Raw genomic sequence first — 19,845 nt, 5'->3', positions numbered from 1 at the left:
GCACCGAAGAATTGATGCTTTCGAATTGTGGTGCTGGAGAAGACTCTTGAGAGTCCTTTGGACAGCAAGGAGATCAAACCAGTCAATTCTAAAGAGAATCAACCCTGAATTTTCATTGGAAGGACTGATGCTGAAGCCAAAGCTCCAATACTTCGCCACCTGATGTGAAGAGCCAACTCATTGAGTTGTATAAATTAGTTATCTTAGTTGCAAATGTCACAAAAAGAGTTTAAAATGATTTGAATTTTTTAAGCTTCATTTAACATTTACTGGGTAGTCATTCATTTGTTTATTAATCTACTAAGTGACAGGTCCTATGCTGGCAACAGGAATGCAAAAATGAATACACAAAGTCCCACTGATGCAAAACTCACTCTAGTGGGGAAGTCTGTTCCACAATTTGCTGTTGATTAGTTAAGTCGTGTCTGACTCTTTTGTGACTCCATGGACAGTAGCCCACCAGGATTCTCTTATCTATGGGATGTCCCAGGCAAGAATACTGGAGTGGGTTGCCATTTCTTTCTCCAGGAGATCTTCCCGACCTAGGGATTGAACACATGTCTCCTGCATTGGCAGGTGGATTCTTTACCACTGAGCCACCAGGGAAGCCCAACCCTAGTGGGGAAACTGGCATGTAAATAGAGGTGTGTTGATTGAGGGTATGTGCAGGATACAATGGGGACACAAAGGAGATTAATTAGTTTTACTCTGGGGAAGGGGATATCTGAAAAGGCTTGACAAAGAAGGTGACATTTAAGCTAAGCTTTAGGAGTATACGTAGGGAGCAGCCATTTTAGCAGAGAGAACAATTTGAGTCAAGGTATCAAAAGTCTTGAATAGTGGCCAAACTGTAAAAACTTGACATGGTTAAAGCATGTGGGGAGCCAAGAGGAATATTATGTAATGTCATGGCCCTGATAAGAGGTAAGCAGGGTCCTAGAGGTCTTAGATACTAGTCAGGTAAGGAGTTTACACTTCATGATGTAGGTAGATTTTGAGTTTGAGGAAGATTGCCCTGGGAGCAATCTGGAGGATGGAATGGGAGGATCTAGCAGGATAAAGTCTTAATTTAAAATATTTCTGATTTATGGGATTTTCAAACATATACAAAAGTTTCAAAATAGTATTAAATCCCCATGTACCTGATACTGAGCTTCAACAGTTGTCAGTACATGACTGTACTTATTTGTATCCTGCTCCCTATTATTTTAAAAGCAAATTCCTAAGTGAATTACAGATTAGAAAAGCATAATTAATAATATATAACAAAGTGAATAAAGGGCTCTTAAATCTGGCTATGTGGCCAGATTGTGTACAAAGCTTGAAAAACAAAGTTCCTACATCATATTTGTTGAGTCAGATTATGTATATGGGCAGACATTTTTAGTTTTACTAAATAAGTGTCAGTAGATATTGCACAGCTAGGGTTGAGAACTACAGATTTTAAGATATTTTTAAATTAGCTTTGACTTCTGATGGATGTCTTTTCCTGAATTCACTGAATGCTGCCTCTGGTTCCTCTGGGTGAAGTTCATCTATTAGATAGTGGCAGGCTTTTGTGTGTTTTAAGTTGTTAACAATTCAGTAGAGAGTATTAGTATAAAGGCTGATGTCCTAATTTTTTATTAAAGGTAGGACAGGCTGAAAAAGTACTTCCATCTTTGAATGTGATGAGATAGGGGATAATCAGTCGTCATTATAATTGATCTTCTGTACCAAAATCAGCCACAAGTAAGGAAGGGAATGGGAGACTGAGTCTCCTCCTTTCCTCCTTAATAAGCATAACTTTTATTCAGGCGGTGCTGTTTTGCTTTTTTTCCCTCTAGGAATGCTAGGAAGGGAGGGCTCCTTGGCATGCTGCTACTTCCTCTCTACTGGCAAAACTGAATTACTACTTTGGCAGACCCTATTTTCTTGCCTAAATACTTTTGATGCCAGTTTATCTTTTTCTGAGTAATTAGGACTATCACCAGAAGGATAACTCTTGGATCTGTACCTTCCCAGGACTATTAAGGTAGAGGATGTTTAGGGGATGCCTTCTCAGACATTATTCTCATCTCCAAAGTCAACATTGGAGGTGTCAGGTTCCTCCTTCTTGGTATCCCTGTCCTTATCTTGAGTATCAGTTCAGTTGCTCATCGTGTCCAACTTCTTTTCAACACCATTGACTGCAGCACGCCAGGCTTCCCTCTCCATCACCAATTCCCAGAGCTTACTCAAACTCATGTCCATCGAGTCAGTGATGACAGCCAACTGGCCCATCCTCTGTCATCCCCTGCTCCTGCGTTCGATCTTTCCCAACATCAGAATCTTTATTCTAATGAGTCTGCCCTTTGCATCAGGTGGCCAACGTATTGGAGCTTCAGCTTCAACATCAGTCCTTCCAATAAATATTCAGGACTGATTTCCTTTAGGATTGACTGGTTTGATCTCCTTGCAGTCGAAGAGACTCTCTAGAGTCTTCTCCAACACCACAGTTCAAAAGGATCAATTCTTTGGCGCTCAGCTTTCTTTATGGTCCAACTCTCACATCCATACATGACTACTGGAAAAACCATAGCTTTGATTAGATGGACCTTTGTCGGCAGAGTAATGTCTCTGCTTTTTTAATATGCTGTCTAGGTTGGTCATAGCTTTTCTTCCACAGAGCAAGTGTCTTTTAATTTCTTAACTGCAGTGATTTTGGAACCCCCCCAAAATAAACTCTGTCACTGTTTCCATTGTTTCCCCATCTATTTGCCATGAAGGGATGGGACCAGATGCCATGATCTTCATTGTTTGAATGTTGAGTTTTAAGCCAGCTTTTTCACTCTCCTCTTTCACCTTCATCAAGAGGCTTTTTAGTTCCTCTTCACTTTCTGCCATAAGGCTGGTGTCATCTGCATATCTGAGGTTATTGATATTTCTCCTGGTAATCTTGATTCCAGCTTGTGCTTTATCCAGCCTGGCATTTCACATGATGTACTCTGCATAAAAGTTAAATAAGCAAGGTGACAATATACAGCCTTGATGTACTCCTTTACCAATTTGGAACCAGTCTGCTGTTCAATGTGTGGTTCTAACTGTTGCTTCTTAACCTGCATACAGGTTTCTCAGGAGGTAGGTAAAATGGTCTAGTATTCCCATCTCTTTAAGAATTTTTCACAGTTTGCTGTGATACACACAGTCAAAGGCTTTAACATAGTCCGTGAAGCAGAAATAGGTATTTTTCTGTAGAAAAGCACCAGGATCAAGCATGAAAGCATATCTGAGCTATACCGTTTTCAGAGTTTGAGGGAGGGACCCTGTCGAAATATTTCTACACATAATTTCAAGTTTTGTCTTGAGTGAGCAAAGGCTGTACCTTAATTTCTTTATTATTACATCTTACTGTCAATGTCAGTAAAATATAGGTCAACAGTCCTCAGGGTCATGATTAATGTGGCCAACAATAGGAGTAAAAAAGTGAAGAGGAACTAAAAAGCCTTTTGATGAAAGTGAAAGTGAGAGAGTGAAAAAGTTGGCTTAAAGCTCAACATTCAGAAAACGAAGATCGTGGCATCCAGTCCCATCACTTCATGGGAAATAGATGGGGAAACAGTGCCAGACTTTATTTTTGGAGGCTCCAAAATCACTGCAGATGGTGACTGCAGCCATGAAATTAAAAGACGCTTACTCCTTGGAAGAAAACTTATGAGCAACCTAGATAGCATATTCAAAAGCAGAGACATTACTTTGCTGAATAAGGTCCGTCTAGTCAAGGCTATGGTTTTTCCAGTGGTCACGTATGGACGTGAGAGTTGGACTGTGAAGAAGGCTGAGCGCCGAAGAATTGATGCTTTTGAACTGTGGTGTTGGAGAAGAGTCTTGAGAGTCCCTTGGACTGCAAGGAGATCCAACCAATCCATTTCTGAAGGAGATCAGCCCTGGGATTTCTTTGGAAGGAATGATGCTAGAGCTGAAACTCCAGTACTTTGGCCACCTCATGCGAAGAGTTGACTCATTGGAAAAGACTCATGCTGGGAGGGATTGGGGGCAGGAGGAGAAGGGGACGACAGAGGATGAGATGGCTGGATGGCATCACTGACTCGATGGGCGTGAGTCTGAGTGAACTCTGGGAGTTGGTGATGGACAGGGAGGCCTGGCATGCTGCGATTCATGGGGTTGCAAAGAGTCAAACACGACTGAGCAACTGAACTGAACTGAGGGGGGTGAAGTGTGCATATTGACATTTTGTGCACTGTAGGTTTGTGGAGCAAATGTGGTTTGAATCTGGCTTCTACTTATTAGGTATATTGCTACTCTTGACCTCAGTAAACGAGAAACGATCCTCTTCTCCAAACTGTTATAAGGATTAGAGATAACAGATAATAGGAGGTCAGTATTATCTTATTACGGCTGATAAATGAGTTCTCAGAATATTTGTTTAGTGGGTATTAAAAGGAAAGATATAAGCATCTGAATGCAGAGTTCCAAAGAATAGCAAGAAGAGATAAGAAAGCCTTCCTCAGCGATCAGTGCAAAGAAATAGAGGAAAAGAACAGAATGGGAAAGACTAGAAATCTCTTCAAGAAAATTAGAGATACCAAGGGAACATTGCATGCAAAGATGGGCTCAATAAAGGACAGAAATGGTATGGACCTAACAGAAGCAGAAGATATTAAGAAGAGGTGGCAAGAATACACAGAAGAACTGTACAAAAAAGATCTTCACGACCCGGATAATCAAGATGGTGTGATCACTCACCTAGAGTCAGACATCCTGGAATGTAAAGTCAAGTGGGCCTTAGGAAGCATCACTACGAACAAAGCTAGTGGAGATGATGGAATTCTAGTTGAGCTACTTCAAATCCTAAAAAATGATGCTGTGAAAGTGCTGCACTCAATATGCCAGCAAATTTGGAAAACTCAACAGTGGCCACAGGACTGGAAAAGGTCAGTTTTCATTCCAATTCCAAAGAAAGGCAATGCCAAAGAATGCTCAGACTACTGCACAATTGCACTCATCTCATGCTAGTAAAGTAACACTCAAAATTCTCCAAGCCAGGCTTCAGAATACGTGAACCGTGAACGTCCTGATGTTCAAGCTGGTTTTAGAAAAGGCAGAGGAACCAGAGATCAGATTGCCAACATCTGCTGGATCATCCAAAAAGCAAGAGAGTTCCAGAAAAACATCTATTTCTGCTTTATTGACTATGCCAAAGCCTTTGACTGTGTGGATCACAATAAACTGGAAAATTCTGAGAGAGATGGCACTACCAGACCACCTGACCTGCCTCTTGAGAAATCTGTATGCAGGTCAGGAAGCAACAGTTAGAACTGGACATGGAACCACAGACTGGTTCCAAATAGGAAAAGGAGTACATCAAGGCTGTATATTGTCACCCTGCTTATTTAACTTAGATGCAGAGTACATCATGAGAAACGCTGGGCTGGAAGAAACACAATCTGTAATCAAGATTGCTGGGAGAAATATCAATAACCTCAGATATGCAGATGACACCACCCTTATGGCAGAAAGTGAAGAGGAGCTAAAAAGCCTCTTGATGAAAGTGAAAGTGGAGAGTGAAAAAGTTGGCTTAAATCTCAACATTCAGAAAACGAAGATCATGGCATCCGTTCCCATCTCTTCATAGGAAATAGATGGGGAAACAGTGGAAACAGTGTCAGACTTTATTTTTTTTTGTGGCTCCAAAATCACTGCAGATGGTGACTGCAGCCATGAAATTAAAAGACGCTTACTCCTTGGAAGAAAAGTTATAACCAACTTAGATAACATATTCAAAAGCAGAGACATTACTTTGCCGTCTAAGTTCCGTCTAGTCAAGGCTATGATTTTTCCAGTGGTCATGTATGGACTTGAGAGTTGGACTGTGAAGAAGGCTGAGCACCGGAGAATTGATGCTTTTGAACTGTGGTGTTGAAGAGGAGTCTTGAGAGTCCCTTGGACTGCAAGGAGATCCAACCAATCCATTCTAAAGATCAGCCCTGGGATTACTTTGGAAGGAATGATGTTCAAGCTGAAACTCCAGTACTTTGGCCACCTCATGCGAAGAGTTCACTCATTGGAAAAGACTCTGATGCTGGGAGGGATTGGGGGCAGAAGGAGAAGGGGACGGCAGAGGATGAGATGGCTGGATGGCATCACTGACTCGATGGACGTGAGTCTGAGTGAACTCTAGGAGTTGGTGATGAACAGGGAGGCCTGTCATGCTGCGACTCATGGGGTCACAAAAAGTTGGACATGACTGAGCGACTGAACTGAACTGAATGTAAATAATCCAAGACTAAACTGGATGAAAAAGCCTGGTAATCAATTGGTATTCCCTTTTGCAAGTCAGGTAATGTGATGATTCTGCTTCTAATCAAATGGTGAATAGCAGGCTGGGTTTCAGGATTCAGCTTACTATTTCCTGACACTATGAATGATCTGGGCATTTCTCACCCGAATTTACTTTCAGGGGCTACAGAGAGGCAAAAGGAAAATATTATCAAGTATTTTGCTTTATAGGACATCACAGTTTAGTATTATCTAAAGCATTGCTTAAAAACCACCATAGTACTTTTCCATGATTTCAGTGGAAATTTTAGGCTGACTTTTGTTTTGTCTTCCTGTTTTTCATTTAATTAACCAATATTTTTTATTTCCTATAAGAGCTAAGTGTACAGCAGTGAACAAAACAATCTAACAGGAAATATGCTCACAGCTTCATGGAGCTTACATCCCCATGGGTAGGCTGACATTGATTAATCCACACTCCTATACATGTGTGCAGCATTTCTTAACCTACCAATAATAAACCAAATTAATATTGAGTGCTTGCTGTGTGCCAGGATTAAACAACAACAAGTATGGAAAAGAAGTTCCAAGAGAAGATAGCAGCCAATCCAAGGCATTTGTTTAGATAATATTTTTCTTAATTTGATGCAGCCCTTTGCCTCAGGGGCCACTTTTTCTCTCTTAAGAAAAACTGTACACAAGAAAAATTCTCATTACAAGTGGATGCGTAATTATAGAAAATTTGGAGGCTCTGAAAAGTATAAATAAAGCTGTGTTATCCTGCCACCTACAGGGAGCCACTCATAATGTTGTATACTCTTTTACCAGGGTTGGTTGGTTGGTTTTCCTCCTCACTCTGTGACAGATATAGTCACATTAATGTCAGGAAGTGATAGGTACAGGGTACAGTGTGAGTACATAGGAGGGACACTCAGTCAAGTTTTAAGAGATTAAGAAGAGGATTGTTCCGGTTCTGATTAATACTGTTTCTGCTGTTCAAAACCCAAATAAATGTTCTTTCTGCTGTTCAAAACCCAAATAAATGTTCACTGTATAAGGTGAAACAGAGGCTAAATAGTCCCCTTCCCTCAACTCTCTTATTTTCTTTCCATTATTTCCTTCCCCTCTCCCGTACACTCTTTCAGTGAGACCCCCATAATTCTCTGCTTTCATTTACAGACAGTCTTTTCAAAAAAGTATTCTACACATGTAATCTATATTGCCTCACTTCCTAGTGATTCATTGATTAATTCCAGTCTGGCTTTCTTTCCAACCACCCTACTGAAACTAATGCTTGACAAGTTATCTCTATTGCCAATTTCAACAAACATTTTTCTGGACATACCTCGTTTTGACATTTGATCCACGTGCCATCTTTTGCCTTTCATGATACCGTGATGAACTAGTTTTGCTTCTACCTCACCAGCCTCTGCTTTGCTGGATTCTCCTCCTTTGCCTTCCCTTTATTATTTTTTTTGTTTTAAATTTATTTATTTATTTTAATTGGAGGCTAATTAATTTACAATATAGTAGTGGTTTTTGCTGTACATTGACATGAATCAGCCATGGGTGTACATGTGTTCCCCATCCTGAACCGCCCCCCCCCCCACCTCCTTCCCCATCCCATCCCTCAGGGTCATCCCGGTGCACCAGCCCTGAGCACCCTGTCTCATGTATCGTACTGGACTGGTGATCTATTTCACATATGATAATATACATGTTTCAGTGCTATTCTCTCAAATCATCCTACCCTCGCCTTGTCCCACAGCATCCAAAAGTCTGTTCTTTACATCTGTGTCTCTTTTGCTCTCATACATAGGGTCATCATTACCATCTTTCTAAATTCCATCTACATGCGTTAATATACTGTATTAGTGTTTTCTTTCTGACTTACTTCACTCTGTATAATAGGCTCCAGTTTCATCCACCTCATTAGAACTGATTCAAATGCATTCTTTTTAATAGCTGAGTAATATTCCATTGTGTATTTGTACCACAGCTTACTTACCGATTCATCTGCCGATGGACATCTAGATTGCTTCCATGGCCTGGCTATTATAAACAGTGCTGCGATGAACATTGGGGTACAAGTGTTTCTTTCAATTCTGGTTTCCTCAGTGTGTATCCCCAGCAGTGGGATTGCTGGGCCGTATGGCAGTACTATTTCCAGTTTTTTTAAGGAATCTCCACACTGTTCTCCATAGTGGCTGTACTAGTTTGCATTCGCACCAACAGTGGAAGAGGGTTCCCTTTTCTCCATACCCTCTCCAGCATTTGTTGTTTGTAAACTTTTTGATAGCAGCCATTCTGACTGGCATGAGATGGTACCTCATTGTGGTTTTGATTTGCATTTCTCTGATAATGAGTGATGTTGAGCATCTTTTGATGTGTTTGTTAGCCATCTGTATGTCTTTGGAGAAATGTCTGTTTAGTTCTTTGGCCCATTTTTTGATTGGGTCGTTTATTTTTCTGGAATTGAGCTGCAGGAGCTGCTTGTATATTTTTAAGATTAATTCTTTGTCAGTTGCTTCATTTGCTATTATTTTCTCCCATTCTGAAGGCTGTCTTTTCACCTTGCTTATAGTTTCCTTCATTGTGCAAAAGCTTTTAAGTTTAATTAGGTCTCATTTGTTTATTTTTGGTTTTATTTCCACTACTCTGGGAGGTAGGTCATAGAGGATCTTGCTGTGATTTATGTCAGAGAATATTCTGCCAATGTTTTCCTCTAGGAGTTTTATCGTTTCTGGTCTTTTTATAGTTTCTGGTCTTACATTTAGATCTTTAATCCATTTTGAATTTATTTTTGTGTATGGTGTTAGAAAGTGTTTTAGTTTCATTCTTTTACAAGTGGTTGATCAGTTTTCCCAGCACTACTTATTAAAAGAGATTGTCTTTTCTCCATTGTATATTCTTCCCTCCTTTGTCAAAGATTTATCTCTGCTTTTGCCTTCCCTTTAAATGTTAGAGCAAATAAGAACTCAGTTCTGTGTCTCTTCCTTCTCTGTAAGTGATCATCTCCAGAACCATGGCTTCAAGTTCTGTCTATATGCTTGCAATCAGAGATTTTATTCTCAGTGCATACTTCTTTCCTGAACTCAATTGTACAAATATTTGCATACCTACCACATGAAGGATGCTGTATGAGATGCTGAGAAATTAACATTGGAGACAGTCAAACCAGTTATTAGTATATGTGCTGCTGAAGCGAGCACTCAAACCAGTTATTAATTGATATTTTCTATGAGAGAAATAAGCAGAGCACTGTTATTAAAAAATAGCAGTTAGACCAGCTTTAGGTGGATTGCCTTGGGAAGCCATTTTAGGTCTTAATTTAAAGTCAGATCCTGAAGTAGAGGTAGCTGTGGGAAGAATGAGTGTGGAGCAGTAGCAACAGCACCTGTAAAGGTCTAGAGGCCAGAAAGAATTCAGAATAGTCCAGAAACTAAACAGAAAGACTGATGTGTGTAGAGAGGAGATTGGAGAGAGGTCCAGGAGCCAAATCATGCCAGGGCTCTTTGGGTCATGGTTAGAATTTGGAAATAATTCTAGGGAAACTGTTGTAAGGTTTTAAACAAGGAAGGTAACTTGAGCTGATTTATGTTTCAAGAAGATTACTTTTGCTGTTCTCTGGAGAATGGATTGGATGAAAGTGAGTATGGAAGTAGGGAGATTGGTTATCCATATTTCACAGGTGAGGAAACAGAAGTGCACATCACACGATTTGTCCATATGCTTATATAGTACATAATATAGCAGGGATTCTAATCTGGGTTTCCTGATTTGGAGCCTATATTATGATCTGGTGCTTCTCAACTTCAATATGTGAATCACTAGAAGATCATCTTAAAATATAGATCGATTCTTCAGGTCTAGGTGGGGCCTAAGATTTTGCATTTTTAATAACTCCCAAGTGATCTCCGTGCCGCTGATCCTTCAACCATACTTTGAATAATAAGGCCAGTCTACCAATATACTCAACTGCTGTTGACCCAGGTTTGGAACTACAGGTGTCCTCTGCCCTTAAGCTGATTTCAATATTGAAAGTCTTTCTAAAATTGATAAACTGGAGGTGATTACTACAGAGTGAGTTATCCTTTAAAGAATGACTTTGCTTGGTGTATTTTAATTATGCACTCTTGTCTTGATATAAAACCTGCAAAACCAAGATTCAAACTTCAAAGATAAGTGAAACTGGCAGCGGCAGTGGGGGGAGGGGGGGTTGGTGAAGAAGTGAAAAAATGGTTAATTAAATAGAAGTATTTAAGTTTAAAGATAATTGGTACCATTACCATGGTGGTGGTTCATAATAATTCATTAGTTTTCTGCAAGTTGATTTTTCTAACCTAAGTTTAGAAAGAAATATTTTTTATGTATAGAGATTGCTTGGTATACAGAGTTCTTGTCTGACTGAACAAAAGCAATAGGTCATTTCCAGGAATTTATTTAGAATTAGCTTCTTTTTGTTAGAGGTTTTTTAATGTAATGAGATTTTCATTTGTTTAATTTCTAAACATTAGGTAGAACTCATTCTTCAGTTATTGTTCCATCATTAGTGAGATTGATAATAGCTTTTCACCAAGTGACTGAGCTTCCTGTCTTACAATGTTTTTTTGAACAATAGGATCCAACAGTGTAGGAGAATTGGTCACAAATTGGTATTTTCGTGTGCAGGTATTTATTGTTGTAATGAAACTAGCAAATATTGAAGTATGAACTTGGGAATCAGAAAGATCTGGGTTTAGATCTTGGAGCCTACATTCACTAAACAGGCAAGGTACTTAATTTCTCTGAGCCTCAGTTTTCTATCTATAATTGGGGACAGAACTTGGCTTGAATGGTGAGGGTTGTGTTAAAGACTACTTTATTAATCTCCTGTGCAGCATGTCTCAAAGTATATTCTTTGAAATTCTTAAATTAGACTTCTAGTAGATGCGAGCTGGGGGAGGGGAGCAGGGAATGGCTCTGTGCCCGAATAAGTTTCCATTACCTAGGATTTCTTGGAACTGTTAGTAATGTCAGTCAGCCATGTGACTGTCCTAAAGGAAGAGAAATTTTTTGTTGTTCAGTCGCTAAGTCATTTCCAACTCTTTGCAACCCCATGGACTGCAGCACGCCAGGCTTCAGGTTTCCCAAGAACCTAGTCTTTGTGAACAAGTTGCTCTAAAATGTTTTGGGAAATACCAGCCTAAGTATTGTGTGGCTTATAGTAAGCACTCAAAAAGTATTCTCCCTTGCCACTGTGAAACCAGCTTCAGTTCAGTTCAATTAAGTCGCTCAGTCGTGTCCAACTCTTTACCACCCTGTGAACCGCAGCATGCCAGGGCCCCATGTCCATAGAATCGGTGATGCCGTCGAACCATCTCATCCTCTGTCGTCCCCTTCTCCTCCTGCCCTCAATCTTTCCCAGCATCAGGGTCTTTTCAATGAGTCAGCTCTTCACATTAGGTGGCCAAAGTATTGCAGTTTCAGCTTCAGCATCAGTCCTTCCAATGAACACCCAGGACTGATCTCCCTTAGGATGGACTGGTTGGATCTCCTTGCAGTCTAAGGGACTCTCAAGAGTCTTCTCCAACACCACAGTTCAAAAGCATCAATTCTTTGGCGCTCAGCCTTCTTCACAGTCCAACTCTCACATCCATACATGACTACTAGCCTTGACTAGACGGACCTTAGTCGGCAAAGTCATTTCTCTGCTTTTGAATATGCTGTGTAGGTTGGTCATAAGTTTTCTTCCAAGGAGTAAGCGTCTTTTAATTTCATGGCTGCAGTCACCATCTGCAGTGATTTTGGAGCCCGGGAAAATAAAGTCAACTACTGTTTCGCCATCTATTTCCCATGAAGTGATGGGACCGGATGCCACGATCTTCGTTTTCTGAATGTTGAGCTTTAAGCCAACTTTTTCACTCTCCCCTTTCACTTTCATCAAGAGGCTCTTAAGTTCTTCTTCACTTTCTTCCTTAAGGGTGGTGTCGTCTGCATCAGTTCAGTTCAATCACTCAGTCGTGTCCGACTCTTTGCAACCCCATGAATCGCAGCACGCCAGGCCTCCCTGTCCATCATCAACTCCAGGAGTTCACTCAGACTCACGTCCATCGAGTCCATGATGCCATCCAGCCATCTCATCCTGGGTCGTCCCCTTCTGCTCCTGCCCCCAATCCCTCCCAGCTGAGGTTATTGATATTTGTCCCAGCAGTCTTGATTCCAGCTTGTGCTTCCTCCAGCCCAGCGTTTCTCATGACGTACTCTGTATATAAGTTAAATAAGCTGGGTGACAGTATACAGCCTTGACATACTCCTCCTATTTGGAACCAGTCTGTTGTTCCATGTCCAGTTCTAACTGTTGTTTTCTGACCTGCATATAGGTTTCTCAAGAGGCAGGTCAGGGGGTCTGGTATTCCCACCTCTTTCAGAATTTTCCACAGTTGATTGTGATCCACACAGTCAAAGGCTTTGGCATAGTCAATAAAGCAGAAATAGATGTTGTTCTGGAACTCTCTTGCTTTTTCCATGATCCAGCGGATGTTGGCAATTTGATCTCTGGTTCCTCTTCCTTTTCTAAAACCAGCTTGAACGTCTGGAAGTTCACAGTTCACATATTGCTGAAGCCTGGCTTGGAGAATTTTAAGCATTTCTTTACTAGCGTATGAGATGAGCACATTATTAGAATAACTAGGAATGACAAAAAACTTTTGAATTTTCTTAATTGATGTCTCACAGGCAGTGATATTTCTGTTTTAGACTATAGGTATTTCTTGCAAAAAAAATTATAAAAGCCAGGTTAACATTGCATCTAGGAGGACATGTGCTTGATCAATTGTTTTGGCTTGTTTTATTTTTTTTACTTTGGTGCCTATCATCTGAATCTGTTTGTTTATAAAAAGTTTCGAACCTGAACAAAACTGAAAAAGCTGAATGCACTTGCTCTCCCAGAACCTTGACAGCTAGAGCATAGGCATGAGACCTCAGCTTCACCAATTAGATGGTCATTCTTGGGACTTTGCATCTAGGGCCACTGATGCAAATAACTTGAGACCATTTAGAAATCATACTGCTGCCAGCAGTTGCTTCTGGGCTTCCAGCATAGGTACTTCCAACTGAGCTGTGTCTGTGGCAGTTCCTTGGCTGTAGTTTGAGGATGTCTGGCTTCCTCGGCTCCTTCTGTTTTCTGATGTGGCTCTCTAAGCTTTCCTGTCAGTAGCATGAGCTATCAGTTATCCTTCCAGTAAATTATATTTTCACTTTGGTTCACCAGAGTCCATTGTTTTCCACCCAGACCCTTGACTGGTACAGAATAAGTCAAAATAGCTTTAGTTGAAGTGAGGTTGTGTGGAGATTTGCCAGCGACTTCATCTACATTTTTTAAAACAGTAAAATCATTGTAAGTTGTTTATTTGCATGAGTTTTAGTCAGTGCTCTTGTTTTGGAAGAATGGTGGGTTTTTTTATTGTTGAGTTTGAGAATTCTTTATATATTCTAGATAGTATATGTGGTTTACAAATATCTCTCCCAGTAGATTTTAAAGTTTTACATTTAAGTACATGATCTTTTATTTTTTGAGATGTAATTGATGTTTGACATTATATTAGTTTCTGATATTCAATATAAAGATTCCATATTTGTATATATTGTGAAATGATCACAATAAGTCTAGTTAGCATCTACCAGCATAGTTACAATTTTTTTCTTGTGATGAGAACCCTTAAGATATACTCTTAGCAACTTTTAAATATACAGTACGATATTAACTTCAGTCATCATGCTGCTCATTACATCTGCAAGGCTTGTTTTATAACTGGAAGTTTGTGCCTTTTGACTATCTTCACCTATTTCACCCAGCCCCAAACCCCTGCCTCTGTCAGACACCAATCTATTTCGTGTATCTGTAAATTTTGTATTTCGGGTTTTGTGGGTTTGTTTGAGATTCCCCCCAAAAATGAAATCATACAGAATTTATCTTTTATGTCTGGCTATTTCACTTAGCATAATGCCCTCAAGGTTCATTCATGTTATCACAGATGACAAGGTTTTCATCTTTTTTGTAAGACTGTTCATCCATCAGTGGACACTTAGGTTGCTTCCATGTCTTAGCTATTGGAAAGTAATGCTGCAGTAAATATAGGGTTGCATATGTCTCTGATCCAACATCCATCCACTGGATCATAAAGCAGGGGAATACCAGAAAAACATCTACCTATGTTTTATCAGCTGTGCTAAAGCCTTTGTGTGGATCATAACAAACTGTGGGAAGGTCTTAAAGAGATGGGGAAACCAGATCATCTTACCTGTCTCCTGAGAAATCTGTATGTGGGTCAAGAAGCAACAGTTAGAACCCCATATGAAACAACTGGTTCAGGATTGAGAAAGGAGTATGACAGGGCGATCTGCTGTCACCCTATTTATTTAACCTATACACTGAGCACATCATAAAAAATGCCAGACTGGATGAGCTACAAGCTGGATCAAGATAGACAGGAGAAACATCAACAACCTCAGATGTGCAGATGATACCACTCTAATGACAGGGAAGAGCCTCTTGATGAGGGTGAAGGAAGAGAGAGCTGGCTTAAATCTAAATATTAAAAAAACGAAGATCATGGCATCCATCCCCATTACTTCATGGCAAATAGAAGGGGGAAAGGTGGAAGTAGTAATAGATTTCCTCTTCTTGGGCTCAAAAATCACTGTGGATGGTGACTGCAGTCATGAAATCAGAAGACAGTCACTTCTTGGCAGGAAAGCTATGACAAACCTAGACAGTGTGTTGGAAAGCAGAGACATTATTCTGCCAACATAGGTCCATATAGTTCAGGTTGTGATCTTCCCAGTGATCATGTATGGTTATGAGAGCTGAACTGTAAAGAAGGCAGAGCACCAAAGAATTGATGCCTTTGAACTGTGGTGCTGGAGAAAACTTCTGAGGTCAAAGACTCCTGGTACTGGAGAAGATTCCTGGACAGCAAGGAGGTCAGACCAGTCTGTCTTAAGGGAAATCAACCCTGAATACTCATTGGAAGGACTGATGCTAAAGCTAAAAAGTTAGTCGTTCTGCTGCTGCTGCTAAGTCACTCAGTCGTGTCCAACTCTTTGAGACCCCATGGACTGTAGCCTGCCAGGCTCCTCTATCCATGGAATTCTCCAGGCCAGAATATTGGAGTGGGTAGCCATTCCCCTCTCCAGGGGATCTTCCCAACCCACAGATCGAACCCAGGTCTGCCACATTGCAGGTAAATTCTTTACTGAGCCACCAGAGAAGCCCAAGTTGAAGCTCCAGTATTTTGATCACCTGATGCAAATAGCAGAATCATTGGAAAAGTCCCTGATGCTGGGAAAGATTGAGGGCACAAGGAGAAGAGGGTGTAAGAGGATGAGCTTGCTGGATGGTATCACCGGTGCAATGGACATAAACTTGGGTAAACTTTAGGAGATGGTGAGGGACAGGGAGACCTGGAGTGCTGCAGTCCATGGGGTCACAGAGTCAGACACAACTGAGCAACTGAACAATAATAACAAAGTATCTTTTCAAGTTTTTTCATTGCCTTTGGATAAATATCCAAAAGTGGAATTCCTGGATTGTATTTTTAATTTTTTGAGGAACCTCCATACTGTTTTCCACAGTGGCTGCGCCAGTTTACATTCCTACCAATAGTGCACAGGAGTTCCCTTTGCTACACATCCTTGTCTCATGACCCATTTTGAGTTAATTTTAATATATTAAAATACAAGGTTGAGGTCAGAGTTCATCTTTTTGCCTATAGCTACTACTTGATCAAGTACCATTTGTTGATAAAAATATCCTTTGGTCTTCTTGCTTTATTTTACTGTACTGTAAAATAGTAAAAAATACAGAAAAACACAAATAAAAGAAACATACATAATCCATTTGGTTAGATTAAGGTAACATTTGGATGCATACCCTTCTGAGCTGTTTTCTTTAGACATGGGTTTATACTGCTTTCTGTTTCATAGCCTTATTTCACTGTGAACATGTTTACTGTTAATAGAATTGTGCAGTGTTTTTAACAGCTGTGTAATGCTCCGTTTTAAACCAACCCTATTCTGGGTATTTGCATCTTTCTAATTCACTGTTAGACATGGTCATGCAGTATGGATTCTTGTGATTAAATATTTATATACACTTTCATGATTTTCTTTGGGTAAGTTCCCAGAAGTGGGATTGCTAAGTTTTCCAGAAAGTTGTAGGATATGGTGAATTTTTTCCATCCTGAGGTGTGTTTAAGAAAACTTTTTACTCTTATTTTCAAGTATGAGTTTGAGAGTGAGTGAGGGGTAGGGGACATTTTAATTTTACCTTAGATTGATTACAAGCTGGTGGGCCAGCTTATACACGGATGTGGGTCAGCTTTGTCTGGAGAGATTCTTTATCCCTCCCTACCTCATATCTATGCCTCTGAGTTGGTTTGCATCATGATTCTCTTTTACTTAAAGAATTTTATGTTCTGTTTATTCTGTATTTTCTGTGTCCATGCATGTAGAGCTCAAGTTTGCAATGTTAAGTTCTCACTTTTGGGGAAATTTCCTTTTCAGATCATAAAACAAAAAATTGGAATCATGAAAGTAGACAGGACTAAACTGAAAAAGACTCCTACTGAGGCTGTAAGTATCCAAAGTTTGCCTGTTATTTTCATTTCGGAAAAAATTCTTTGCAGTCAGTTCACTCATACTGATCTTCCAAACATATCATCACTTATATATATACAATGTAGTAAAACAGCAACTTGTCTTGAAACATTGTTGACATTCATGTAGACTTCTTATGCTGTAGTTCAAGGAGCACAAGCTTTAGAATTAGACGTGTGTTTGAATTTTACTAGATTTTTGTGTCTGAGAGTTTATTAACTCGCCTGGTTTTCACAGCTATAAAATAGCTTTGATAATTCCTCACTACTTGATGTGAAGCAGGTTTTCAGCAAAGTATTGGGCACATAATTAATCAGTTCATTTTCTAAATTATAGGCCACTTGGTTTTTTAGAAACTGGAACTACCTGGCAGGTATCACCCATGGGTATCACTATTGATATTTGTTCCGGTCCTTAAAAGATTATTACATGGGCAGTTCTCCTGCCCTTTCCTTCAGTTTTACACTAATGAGTTTGAGAAGTGTTGTCTTCCCACATCTGCTCCAGCATTGCAGGTTATCTTTTAAATTTTTGTTAATAAGTGAAGAAAATATATTTCACTGTTCTAATTGCATGCCTTAATACATATATTTTCACATTTATTGGCCTTATGCCAGTTATCTGCATGTTTTATTTTGTATTTGACATTGAAATGTCAGTTTCTTACTGAATGCCATATGTACTGAGTATATATATTTTACATACCCGTTTATTTCCTTTTCATTTGGTTTTTGATATGTTTTGAAATCAAGAATTTTTGACAATTATATACTCAAATTTTTTCAAAACTGAAGAACAAAAAGAAAACTTGCATGATGTCCTTAAACTTCCATGATAATTCAGCCTTATAGATAATCAGAGAAATTCAAATTCAGATTCTTTATCTTTTACCTAGTACTTTGTTATTGATTTGTTCTTGGAGTCATGCTTATGTGCAAATTCCTGATTCATGTTAGTTGACAGCTATTAGTAAGTTACTTAGGGTAAACTGGAAATGGAATTTTTAGATCATTGACTATGTACATTTTTAAGGCCTGAAGATGCCTATTTTCCTCAGGCAGCAAGCCCAATTTCCCATACTGTGATCAATACTAGGTATTATTTTTAAGGAAAACATTTATTTATTTGGCCCTCTACACATTTCTTCCACCAGTCTATTTTCTATATCTGTGAGCTTGGGTTTCTTTTGCTGTTTGCTTTTTTGTTTTTTAAATTCCATATATATAAGTAAGCTCATATGGTATTTTGTCCTTCTCTGACGTATTTCAGTGCCCTCAAGGTTCATGCGTATTGTTACAAATGACAAGATTTCTTTCTTTATATGGCTGAATAGTATTTCATTGTATATAGGTACCACATCTTTATCCATTCATCTATCATTGGACACTTAGGGTATTTCCATATCTTGGCTGTTCATGTGGCAGTAAACATGGGGATTCATATATCCTTTCAAGTTAATGTTTTCACTCTCTAGATGAATACCCAGAAGTGGAATTGCTGGATCGTATAGTAGTTCTGTTTTTAATTTTTTGAGGAACCTCCATACTGTTCTCTATAGTGGCTGCACATTTATTGATCACTTTATGTATCAGTTCCTGTGTGAAGGATTTTTTTCCCCCTAGATTTGACATCTTTATTGGAGCAACTCAGTATATACTGTGGCAGTTGGTATGCAGCCATTGAACTGACGTGCTTTCTTTTGCATTACCATGAGTAAGGAAAATCTCAGTCTGTTTACATTTATGTAGCAGGGACAAGATGGTAAAGATTTACTTTTGTCCCTGGTGCATTTAGTAAACTCCAAGGTCCATAGGGATCTTGATACTCCTGATAAAACAACATTGTTCTGGTATGTTAAATTGATGCTGTTATACTAACTGGCATAATAAATTCAAATTCTAAAAGATGATGCTGTTAAAGTGCTACACTCAATATGCCAGCAAGTTTGAAAAACTCAGCAGTGACCACAGGACTGGAAAAGGTCAGTTTTCATTCCAATCCCAAAGAAAGGCAATGCCAAGGAATGTTCAGACTACCACACAATTGCACTCATTTCACACACTAGCAAAGTAATACTCAAAATTCTCCAAGCTAGGCTTCAACAGTACGTGAACCAAGAATGTCCAGATGTTCAAGCTCAATTTAGAGAAGGCAGAGGAACCAGAGATCAAATTGCCAATATCCATTGGATCATAGAAAAAGCAGTGAATTCCAGAAAAACATCTACTTCTGCTTTATTGACTATGCCAGAGCCTTTGACTGTGTGGATCACAACAAACTATGGAAAATTCTTAAAGAGATAAGAATACCAGACCACCTTACCTGCCTCCTGAGAAATCTGTATGCAGGCTAAGAAGCACCAGTTAGAACCAGACATGGAACAACAGAGTGGTTCCAAATTGGAAAAGGACTGCATCAAGGCTGTATATTCTCACCCTGCTTATTTAACTTATATGCAGAGTACATCGTGTGAAATTCCAGGCTGAATGAAATACAAACTTGGAATCAAGATTGCTGGGAGAAATATCAATAACCTCAGATATGCAGATGATACCACCCTTATGGCAAAAAGTGAAGAGGAGCTAAAGAACCTTTTGATGAAGGTGATAGAGGAGAGTGAAAAAGCTGGCTTAAAACTCAGCATTCAGAAAATGAAGATCATGGCATCTGGTCCCATCACTTCATTGCAAATAGATGTGGAAACAGTGGAAACAGTGACAGACTTTATTTTCTTGGGCTCCAAAATCACTCCAGATGGTGACTGCAGCCATGAAATTAAAAGACGCTTACTCCTTGGAAAAAAACTATGACAAACTTAGAGAGCATATTAAAAATGCAGAAACATTACTTTGCAGACAAAGGTCCGTCTACTCAAAGCTATGGTTTTTCCAGTAGTCATGTATGGATGTGAGAGTTGGACCATAAAGAAAACTGAGTGCTGAAGAATTG

The 19,845-nt window shown here is 39.5% G+C and overlaps 1 protein-coding gene across 10 annotated transcripts in view; it reads left to right on the top strand.

Moving 5' to 3' along the window:
* HUWE1 (HECT, UBA and WWE domain containing 1, E3 ubiquitin protein ligase) overlaps nt 1-19,845 on the top strand; it is a 159,844-nt gene that overhangs the window by 23,574 nt on the left and 116,425 nt on the right. For all 10 annotated transcript variants that reach the window (XM_018043737.1, XM_018043735.1, XM_018043736.1 and 7 more), the window contains one exon: nt 16,804-16,872. In XM_018043737.1, the coding sequence (XP_017899226.1) occupies nt 16,828-16,872 (45 nt within the window). In that variant the 5' untranslated portion in view covers nt 16,804-16,827. The remainder of the gene's footprint in view (nt 1-16,803; nt 16,873-19,845) is intronic.

The sequence above is a fragment of the Capra hircus genome, assembly GCF_001704415.2.
Source record: "Capra hircus breed San Clemente chromosome X unlocalized genomic scaffold, ASM170441v1, whole genome shotgun sequence".
Lineage (NCBI taxonomy): Eukaryota > Metazoa > Chordata > Mammalia > Artiodactyla > Bovidae > Capra > Capra hircus.
Note: the sequence above shows the minus strand (reverse complement) of the source record. Positions and strands in the feature narration are given on the sequence as shown.